The 10,554-nt window shown below is 46.9% G+C and overlaps 1 protein-coding gene across 1 annotated transcript in view; it reads right to left on the bottom strand.

Moving 5' to 3' along the window:
* Window positions 1-280: 280 nt before the first annotated feature.
* The window catches only part of DNAJC16 (DnaJ heat shock protein family (Hsp40) member C16), a 45,419-nt gene continuing 35,145 nt past the window's right edge, over window positions 281-10,554 (bottom strand). Inside the window, exons 8-15 of the mRNA XM_012801602.2 lie at window positions 10,050-10,180; window positions 7,974-8,157; window positions 6,784-6,966; window positions 6,567-6,643; window positions 3,230-3,310; window positions 3,031-3,129; window positions 1,685-1,855; window positions 281-873 (exon numbers count right to left, since the gene is read on the bottom strand). Of these exons, the coding sequence (XP_012657056.1) occupies window positions 474-873; window positions 1,685-1,855; window positions 3,031-3,129; window positions 3,230-3,310; window positions 6,567-6,643; window positions 6,784-6,966; window positions 7,974-8,157; window positions 10,050-10,180 (1,326 nt within the window). The 3' untranslated portion in view covers window positions 281-473. The remainder of the gene's footprint in view (window positions 874-1,684; window positions 1,856-3,030; window positions 3,130-3,229; window positions 3,311-6,566; window positions 6,644-6,783; window positions 6,967-7,973; window positions 8,158-10,049; window positions 10,181-10,554) is intronic.

Here is a 10,554-nt window from a genome sequence, read left to right on the forward strand (position 1 = left end):
AGCATGCGCCAGGGCAGAAGCACGGCAGGGCCAAGGTGGTGGGGCAGGGCATGGGGGATGAGGCTAATAACCTGGCCTGCACAACAGGCTCAGGAGGGTCTGCCCAGGTGCTGCTGCAGGGCTGAGCCCCGTGTTTCTCTAACGTAAGAGAAAGGACAGGAGAGGGTGAGGGTGAGCCTGTGACAGGGATGAGGGAGGAACAGGGAGGAAGCAGTCTATTTTAAATAGAGCGGCATTCAAATGAGGGGGGAAAAGAAAACCAAAGGAAAATATTTTGATCTAGGGAATTCAAACTTGTGGAGTTTTCACTCCGAGGTTAGAACAGGACAAAGGAAAGATTCTTCTAGCCATTGTTCTAGAAGAGTAATCTAAAATCTATACTCTCTTCATTGTGATAGTTTGAGTCCTGAAAATACCTGTTCACAGGGGCACGTTAAAAAGTCTGAAGAGTTCAAATCTCTTTCGAAATCCTCTCAGTCTAGTTCCGGCCATGATGGGATATAAAACCTCTGTAAGGAGCCCTCCAACAGGCGTTCCATCCATAAGGACAACTTGCTCAATTTCCCTTTGATGGGCCTGGATCCAAGGCCACTGGAAGATTTCCCTCGAGATTCGCTCAGGTGGAGGGAAGAGTCAAGATCACTGCAGGAGCCCAGGGCTTCCTCCTCTTCGACTGTTTTTTGGGGCTTGAAGAGGCAGAAGTATTTCTTATGGCCATTCAGAGCCAGTACATAACCAGTGTAGTCACGTTCCATGAAATGCTTGTCATACTGGTTTGGGATGGGGGCTGCATCCTGAGCAAATTCCAGTAAGTATTCTAGCCATTCTCTGTGTTTATCTAGACTCAGGAAGGAGAAGTGTAGGCAGTTGCTCCTGGAAGAAAAATAGAAAGAGGATTCAGTGTATTTTCTAACACATCGAATAGCAGGGAAATAAATATCCCAGTGAGACTTCGAATAATAGGAAAAGGCTCTGTGCTGGATGGAGCCTGAACACCAGAAAAGTGAGAGATTTCTTTTTTTTTTTTTTTTTTTTGAGACAGAGCCTCAAGCTGTCCCCCTGGGCAGAGTGCCGTGGCATTACAGCTCACAGCAACCTCCAACTCCTGGGCTCAAGCGAGTCTCCTGCCTCCGCCTCCCAAGTAGCTGGGACCACAGGCGCCCGCCACAACGCCCGGCTATTTTTTTTTGGTTGCAGCTGTCATTGTTGCTTGGCGAGTCCGGGCTGGGGATTCGAACCCGCCACCTTAGGTGTACGTGGCTGGCGCCTTAGCCAGTTGAGCTACAGGCGCCGAGCCAAAAGTGAGAGATTTCTGTGGGAGTCAGAGGGCCTCTTATAACAGCTGGAGACTTCATTGCCCTCCCCCATCCCCTGCAAAGTGTAATTTTTATCACTCTTGGTTTCTGGCTTCTGGAATATACACAGAGCTGGAGAACAGGCAGTTTTCTGAAAGGAATTTAGGAATTAACAGTGACATCTAGCTCCTGTGTTCTGAATCAACAGAATATGAAGCCAAATGGGAAAAGAAGTCCCTCTCATGATGGCTTTACATGTCTGACTGGAAAGGTCACAGCCAACATGGTCGCAGCATGGATAAAGCACTAACTGCCTTCCCCCCAAAAAAAGTGGGGGGGCAATTTTGCTCCAGTTTCCTCTTTACATATGTGTGTGCGTACACGCTTACCCAGTGAATGTGTAGACCTCCAAAGCAAATTTCTGGAGTAGGCTGTTCTTGGTGGAATTTGACAGGATGAGGACCACGTTCATGTGGCCTGGCCTCAGGCGTACCAAATTACTGGTGTATGTCACATCTGTGAGTTCAGTCACCTCCACAAAGCCTTTTTTAGGAATCTTGCTGTGGAGAAATATTGAGGAGTTACGATGTTATCAGGATAATGGGCTGCCGTTACTTCAGAAAGGAACAAGTGGAAGAAAACGCTATATTCTAACCAGACCAGATTTGTTACTTCATGTTCTTTTTTTTTTCCTACATGATAAGCCTTACCAAAGCAAGGCCTTCAAAAAATTGGTCAAAAACTCAGATCTGTTTCTCTCCATGATAGACTTCTCTAATTGGAAGAAAAACCAGAGTTTTATATTCTTTTTTTAATCTTATTCATTTTTTTAGAGACAGAGTCTCACTTTATTGCCCTTGGTAGAGTGCTGTGGCGTCACAGTTCACAGCAACCTCTAACTCTTGGGTGTAGGTGATTCTCTTGCCTCAGGCTCCTAAATAGCTGCGATTACAGGTGCCAGCCACAACGCCTGGGTATTTTTTTTTTGTTGTTGCAGTTTGGCCGGGGCTGGGTATGAATCTGCTACCCTCAGTATATGGGGCTGACGCCCTTCTCACAGAGCCATAGATGAAGGCAACTATCGTTCACTCTGTTTTGTCTCAAAGAGCCTGGCAAGAGGCTAGGCATGTCCTCACAGCTGGTAACATACATCAGCACAGTTATGGTGACAAACCATTCTCTGCTTCTGGAAACTCTACAAGCTCCTTGAGATGCTTCTTTGCTTCTTGCCCTTGTTATTGAATCTGAGATTGGGAAACCAAAGTCACAGGGTATAAGTAGGTCCTGTTTCTTTTTTTTTCTTTTTGAGACAAAGCCTCAAGCTGTCGCCCTGGGTAGGAGTGCAGTGGCATCATAGCTCACAGCAACCTCCAACTCCTGGGCTCAAGCAATTCTCTTGCCTCAGCTTCCCAAGTAGCTGGGACTACAGGCGCCTGCCACAATACCCAGCCATTTTTTGGATGTAGCTGTCATTGTTGTTTGGCAGGCCCAGGCTGGATTCGAACCCACCAGCTCTGGTATATATGGCTGGTGCCTTAGCCACTCGAGCTATAGGCGCCCAGCCAGTAGGTCCTGTTTCTAAATACCTACGAGCCTTATTAAACACCAGCCAGCAGCGAGCACGGTTTAGAACCAGGGTTCTTCTCTCTACTATAGATCCCACCACTGCTTTATTCGATTACAGTCTGTGGGTCTGATGCTGATGGGAGGAAAGTCTGGTGTTTGTTAGAGAAACCTGGTGTTTTCTTTGGTGAAGCTTGGCTCTGTCTTCCCAGCCTTCTCATGGGCTTCCTCTTTATCTGGAGGGTTTGATTCCCGCTCATCATTCGAGTCACTAAAGTAAGAAAAAGGAGTTTTACAAAAAAGCGTACAACAGACCACAGCGGTTTAGGACTCACCCTTCAGAGCTGCACTGGGAGCCACATGGCGTTTACCTGAAAGCCTGGACAATGACGGTGCCGAAGAGGATGAAGAGGGCAGAGAAGATCAGGGACAGGAGAGGCATCATTTCCCGCCTAAAACCGAGTTAACAAACTTATCAGCTCAAGGTGAGGTGCTGTGATTTTAGGTTTCATCTTTCTAGCTCAAAGAAGAAAAAAAAAATCCCAAACCAAAAAACGTTCATACCAATAACACCTTCTAATTTCATGCAAATAGAGGTTTTTTTTTTTTTTACGGTGTTGGGTGGTAGAGGGAAGGGTAGAGATTATTTCCTCAGTGTTCTAATTTAATTCAGACAGCTTATTCTATTCTATTCTATTGCCCCGGCTGGAGTGTAGAGCGCATGATCACAGCTCATTGTAAGCTTGAAATGTGCTGGGGTCAAGGAAAACTTCCACTTCAGCCTTCTGAGTAGGTAGGAATACAGGCCTGTGAGACCACACCTGTAATATATATGTATATTTTTTGAGACAGTCTTTTCAAGATTTTTTTTTTGGCCAGGGCTGAGTTTGAACCCGCCACCTCCAGCATATGGGGCTGGCACCCTACTCCTTTGAGCCACAGGAGCCACCCAAAGACAGAGTCTTACTATGTTGCCCTCAGTAGAGTGCTGTGGTGTCACAGCTCTCAGCAACCTTAAATTCTTGGGCTTAAGCGATTCTCTTGCCTCAGCCGCCCAAGTAGCTGGGACTACAGGTGCCTGCCACAAGGCCTGGCTATTTTTTTTTGTTGTTGTAATAGATGTCATTGTTGTTTAGTTGGCCCAGGCCGGGTTTGAACCTGCCAGCCTTGGTGCACGTGGCCAGTGCTGTAACCACTCTGCTATGGGTGCCCAGCCCATGCCTATAATTTTACTTTTTTTTTTTTGAGAGAGAGAAAGTTTCACTCTGTGCCCTAGGTACAGTGCTGTGTGGCATCATAGATCACAGCAACTTCAAACTCTTTTTTTTTGAGACAGAGCCTCAAGCTGCCCCCCTAGGTAGAGTGCTGTGGCATCACAGCTCACAGCAACCTCCAACTCCTGGGCTCAAGCGAGTCTCCTGCCTCCGCCTCCCAAGTAGCTGGGACCACAGGCGCCCGCCACAATGCCCGGCTATTTTTTGGTTGCAAGCATCATTGTTGTTTGGCGGGCCTGGTCTGGATTTGAACCCGCCACCTTAGTGTATGTGGCTGGCGCCTTAGCCACTTGAGCCAGAGGTGCCGAGCCAACTTCAAACTCTTGACGCTCTTGCCCAGCCTCTTGCTAGCAGGGACTACAGGCACCTACCACAACACCCACCTATTTTTTTTTTTTTTTGTAGAGACAGAGTCTCATATGTTGCCCTTGGTAGAGTGCTGTGGCATCACAGCTCACAGCAACCTCAAACTCTTGGGCTTAGGCAATTCTCCTGCCTCAGCCTCCCAAGTAGCTGGGATTACAGGCACCTATCACAATGCCTGGCCATTTTTTGTTGCAGTTGTCATTGTTGTTTAGCTGGCCCAGGCCGGGAATGGACCACAGTGCTATGAGCGCTGAGCCTAGTTTTTTAATTTTTAGTATAGATGGGGTCTTGCATTTGCTCAAACTCCTGAGCTCAGGTGATCTACCTGCCTTGACTTCCCAGAGTGCTACGATTATAGGCATGAGCCACCAAGTCGGGCCAATTTTTACATTTTTTGTAGACAGGATCTTGCTATGTTACCCAGGTTGGTCTCTCCTTTTTCTTCTTTTTGGCCAGGGCTGGGTTTTAACCCACCATCTCTGGTATATGGGGCCAGTGCCCTACTCCTTTGAGCCACAGGTGCTGTCCCGAGGTTGGTCTCAAACTCCTGGCCTCAAGCAGTCTTCTCAAAGTGTTGGGATTACAGGTGTGAACTACTATGCCTGCCCCCCCCCCTCAGTTTATCCTAAAAGTTTGATTTTATATCTCAGTTTAATAGGTTGTGCTTAGTAAATCCTACATAAGCAAACAATCAAACAGATAGCAAAGGATTTAAGTTGAAAACATAGAAAACCTTTCTGATGTTGAGATATCAGTAAGTAAAAAGTCTGTGGAGGGAGGGTGGCGCCTGTGGCTCAAAGGAGTAGGGCGCCGGCCCCTTATACTGGAGGTGGTGGGTTCAAACCCAGCCCTGGCCAAAAACTGCAAAAAAAAAAAAAAAAAGTCTGTGGAGGGCAGCGCCCACTGTAGCTACAGCTACCCACTATAGCTCAAGCTCAGTAGGTAGGGCACTGGCCATATATACCTGGGCTGGCAGGCTCGAGCCCGGCCTGGGGCCTGCTAAACAACGACAACTGCAACCAAAAAACAGCCAGATGTTGTGGCGGGAGCCTGTAGTCTCAGCTACTTGGGAAGCTGAGGCAGGAGAATCACTTAAGCCCAAGAGTTTGAGGTTGCTGTGAGTTGCACTCTACTGAGGGCAACATAGTAAGACTCTGTCTCAAAAAAAAAAAAAAAAAAAAAAAGAGTTCCAGACCAGCCTAAGCAAGAGAAAGACCCCGTCTCTACAAAAAAACAGCAAAACTAGCTGACCGTGGTGGTGCACCAATGTAGTCCCAGCTATTTGGGAGGCTACAGCAAGAGGATCACTTGAGCCCAAAGTTTAGGTTGCTGTAAGCGAGGCTGATGCCATGACACTCTATACAGGGTGACAGAGTAAGACTCTACCTAAAAAAAAACCCATGAAAATTACCTGTGAAAATAACATACCAGAGTGGCGCCTGTGGCTCAGTAAGTAGGGCGCCGGCCCCATATACCGAGGGTGGCAGGTTTGAACCTGGTCCCGGCCAAACTGCAACAAAAAATAGCCAGGCCTTGTGGCGGGCGCCTGTAGTCCCAGCTACTCGGGAGGCTGAGGCAAGAGAATCGCCTAAGCCTAAGAGTTAGAGGTTGCTATGAGCTGTGATGTCACGGCACTCTACCAAGGATGACAAAGTGAAAGTCTGTCTCTAAAACAAACAAACAAACAAACAAAAAAACAGCTAGGGCTGTGGCTCATGCCTATAATCCTAGCACTCTGGGAGGCTGGGCCAGGTGGACTGCTTGAGCTTTACCAGGAGTTCCAGACCAGCCTGAGCAAGAGCAACACCCTGTCTCTACTAAAAGAAAAAAAAAAAAAAAAAGAACTAGCTGGGTGTTGCAGAGGATACCTGTAGTCCCAGCTACTCTGGAGGGTAAGTCAAGAGGATCACTTGAGCCCAAGAGTTTGAGGCATCTGTAAACTGTGACACCAGGGCACTCTAACCAGGTCAACAGAGAGAGACTCTGTCTCAAAAAACCCAAACAACAAAAAACACAATTATACCAGTATTAACAAAGAAAAAGAAATTCAACCTAGCGTCATCCGTACCAATTGCTGTGAAATAAGCCATCCCAGCAGTCTGAGATATAGTCAGAAGCAGAGTAGATCCACCGAAGGAGAAAAACCTATTGAGAAAGAAAAGAGACAATGGTGGGGGCTGCACCCCCCACCGCCCAACACAGTGCTGCTGCTGACCCGCTGCTGCTCTTGGCAGAGATCCTCAGCGGCACTGCTAGCCCATGAGCCCTCCAGCCATGATGCTCACAGGTGCAAGTTCATCATTCAGGTCAGGAAGCACAGCTTCAGACGACAGAAGAGCTGGATCTTTCCGTAGCTGGTCGATATAACCCAAGAGGATGAATTTATCAGTCTCACTCCCGGTCCAGGGATCTTCCAGGGTTTTATATACCACCCTTCCTGCGGTGTTGCGCCTTTCTAAGATAGACACCTGGGAGCAGAGAACAGGAAAATCATCAGAAGGTTCAAAAGCACATAGAAGATGGAAAAAAGGGGTGGCACCAGGGGCTCAGTGACTAGGGCGCCGGCCCCATATACAGAGGGTGGCGGGTTCGAACCCGGCCCCAGCCAAACTGCAACAACAAAAAAAGTAGCCAGTCATTGTGACAGGTGCCTGTAGTCTCAGCTACTCAGGAGGCTGAGATAAGAGAATCACTTAAGCCCAAGAGCTGGAGGTTGCTGTGAGCTGTGACGCCACAGCACTCTACTGAGGGCAATAAAGTGAGACTCACCTCCCTCAGGCTGGTCTCGAACTCCTGAGCTCAGGTAATCTACTCACCTTGGCCTCTCAGAGTGCTAAGATTACAGGTGTGAGGCACTGCATCCAGCCCAATTTTTCTATTTTTAGTAGAGATAGGTCTTGCTGTGGCTCAGGCTGGCCTCCAATTCCTCATACATTCTACCTGCCGCAGCCTCCACAGTGCTAGGATTACAGGCGTGAGCCAGCATGTCTGGCCAAACCCTTTGTTATTTTAGAGATTTTCCATAATTACCAAATGATGAAAAGTCAGGGGAGAGGAATTTCATGCATCCGTAAGGAGTAATGACAAGGGAGGAGAAAGGAAAGGGAGATCAACTCATGAAAAAGGCTGGAGAAGGAACTCTCCAAAGCATAATACTGGTGGCCTAAAGCAGGTTCGTAAAATATAGGCTGCTCTAGGATCTTACAAGACCTGTCATAGGGAACAACTCGTGAAAAGCACTGATGCACTTCAGCGTTACTGATAGGGAAGAGAGGCTTTCTGTGGAGGCCTGAGGCTGAAATCTAGAATGTGAAATGACCAGGTCAAAGAGTTGTTAAGAGGAGGCTTTCAACACAGGCCTCAGAGATTTCCACATTTCCTGGAGTCGGTGCTCCGTGCTCCCAAGGAAGGAGGAAACAGAATTAAGTGCCACATGCTGGTGAGGCACCTGGATCAGGAGAGAATCTGTGCTCACCGCAGATTTCCCCTGAAAGGCCTCGCCATCCGGGAGCAAGGTGTTGGCAAACTCCTGCTGCCGACTGCTGTAGACGTGCACAAATCTCACTATGTCTTGAGTGTTTGCCAAGGCAAAGGACAGGAAAGCCTCGAAGGGTTTGCTTAACTTGGAAGCCTCGGCAGTCAGTAAAACCACACAGTACCTGCACAGGGAGAAAAGAGAAAACTCTGTAACCCATCCCCCAGAGCAGGGGTAGATCCGTGATGGGGAGTACAGGTGAGGGAGGGAGCCCTTCACGGGACGTGAGCACATTCCAGGGCTTCAAAGTCCTGAACGGCCTGCTTCTTTTCCAAATCGGTGATGTTTTTCCCAAACCAACATTCTTCATGACCTTTAGGAATTTTTTGTAAGGCATGGGTCACAGATTCCTTCATGTGGTGGGGCCTCTTAAAGAGCCATCTGTTCTAGTTCTTCCTCCACAGGAGGGCTGATTGAACCAGTCTCAGGCCGGAGGCCACTGAGCCTCTTTCTGAAGGCTTTCCTTTGCAGGGTTCCAGTGGGAAGCTTTGCTATTCAATCCTTTATTCACTTATTCATTCATTCACTTCCCCAGATATTTGCTGAACATGAACTATGTACCAGGTACATACACAACATTCTAGCCTTCGTGGAGCTTATATTACAGTGGAGAAACAAATAAAAAGATATATTAAGACAGGTAACAAGTGCGATGCAAAAAAAAGAAGAAAAGGGGAGAGAAAGAGGCCAGAGTAGGGTGGGAGTGATAATCCATCAGACGGGCTGGGCAGGGAAACATCCCCCGAGAAGGTGACATTTGCACAGAGACTAAATGAAGCGTCCATTGAGGGAAATGGGGTCAGAGTGTCTCAGGCAGACGGAACTAACCAGGGCAAAGACCTTGAGATGGAGACTGACTTGATCCAACTTGATCTTTTAAAGATCACTTGGCTGATGTGTGGAAAATTGTCCGCAAGGTATGAGAGTGCAATGGGAGTGCAATGGGAGTGCAGGGGACAAGACAGCATGGAGGCTGTCACCATGGTGGCAGGTGGCCTTTTCTAGGGTAGCAATGGTGAAAAGTGCATGGATTTGAGATATTCCTGGAAGGCTTTATAAGCAACTATATTTATAGTCAGGATATTCTTTTTTTATATCTAATAAAGTATAAATGTTATTCTTTTTTCCCCTCTTACACTATAAAGGAATCTTAAAAGTCTAGAAATATTGGGAAATTATTTATTTTATTTTTTAATTTTTTTTGTAGAGACAGAGTCTCACTTTATTGCCCTCAGTAGAGGCATCACAGCTCACAGCAACCTCCAGCTCTTGGGCTTAGGCAATTCTCTTGCCTCAGCCTCCCAAGTAGCTGGGACTATAGGCACCTGCCATAAGGTCCAGCTATTTTTTTTGTTGCAGTTTGGCCGGGCCAGGTTTGAACCCGCCACCCTGGGTATATGGGGCTGGTGCCCTACTCACTGAGCCACAGGCACCGCCCATAAATTCTTTATTTTAAACAATATTTTAGTTGTATTGATATTTTAGATAATAGGATCATTGTTTTCTTCCTAGGTCCAGATACCTTTTACAGATGAAATAGCTCTAAATTTAAAGCCACTGATTCATTTCCCTCAGAAAAGTATAATAGATATTTCGCCTGTATTTCCAGACTGTTTAGACACTCTGCATAGTAACTCTTCACATACTTCATCGAGTAAATATACCTTAGCCTTCCTAATTCTCGGCTAATTCTCTTTTATACTCCACAATTCTTATAAGTGACCAGTCTGTCCCTGACATCTGGCTGAAGACTGCTCATTTTTCAGGTCTCAACTAAAATGCTGTATCTTAGGGACATCTTCTCTGACCCTAGACAAGGCTGGCACATCTAACAATTTGGTGCTCTGGCCTTCTGCGCTAATACATCCTTGCTACCATCATGGTCATTAGTCCATATTTGGTAAATGGTGATTAAATTCTGACTGTCACAGACTAGATGTTTAATCCCCCTGTCGTAAAATGCACTACGGCCCCTTTACTGCAATGACAAGTAGAGGCAAAGCCTTGAGCCCTTACTTCCTCTGTCGGTGAGACCGTTTCACAGGGCAGAGTTCATGGAACAACTTCTGGCTGGTTAGCCTGGCTGCCAACAGATACTTGTTCTGGGCAATGAAATCGTCAATGACTTGTTTCTTCATACCTCGGCCCTAGAGAAACACCAAGAAGCAGTTGGTTTGTATTCAGCTTTCTCACTGCAAATGGGCTTTACTTACAAGCTTAATAAATATATGGCTGACCTTGGCTAAAGTAATAACAACCAAATAAGACAGACCTGCTTGAGCAAATAAACATGCAGTGATCTACTTCAACAATACAGAGCTGAAAGCAATGATGTAGTATTTCAGGCCACAGGAAAAGTCACGTATTCCTTCTACTGGAAAAGGTTTTCTTTTTTGAGACAGAGTCTCACTATGTCACTCTTGGTAGAGTGCCTTGGCGTCACAGCTCACAGCAGCCTCAAACTCTTGGGCTTATGTGATTCTCTTGCCTCAGCCTCCCAAGTAGCTGGGACTATAGGTGC

Source organism: Otolemur garnettii, unplaced genomic scaffold (genome assembly GCF_000181295.1).
Source record: "Otolemur garnettii isolate 467f Iridium unplaced genomic scaffold, OtoGar3 scaffold00009, whole genome shotgun sequence".
NCBI classification, from domain to species: Eukaryota; Metazoa; Chordata; class Mammalia; order Primates; family Galagidae; genus Otolemur; species Otolemur garnettii.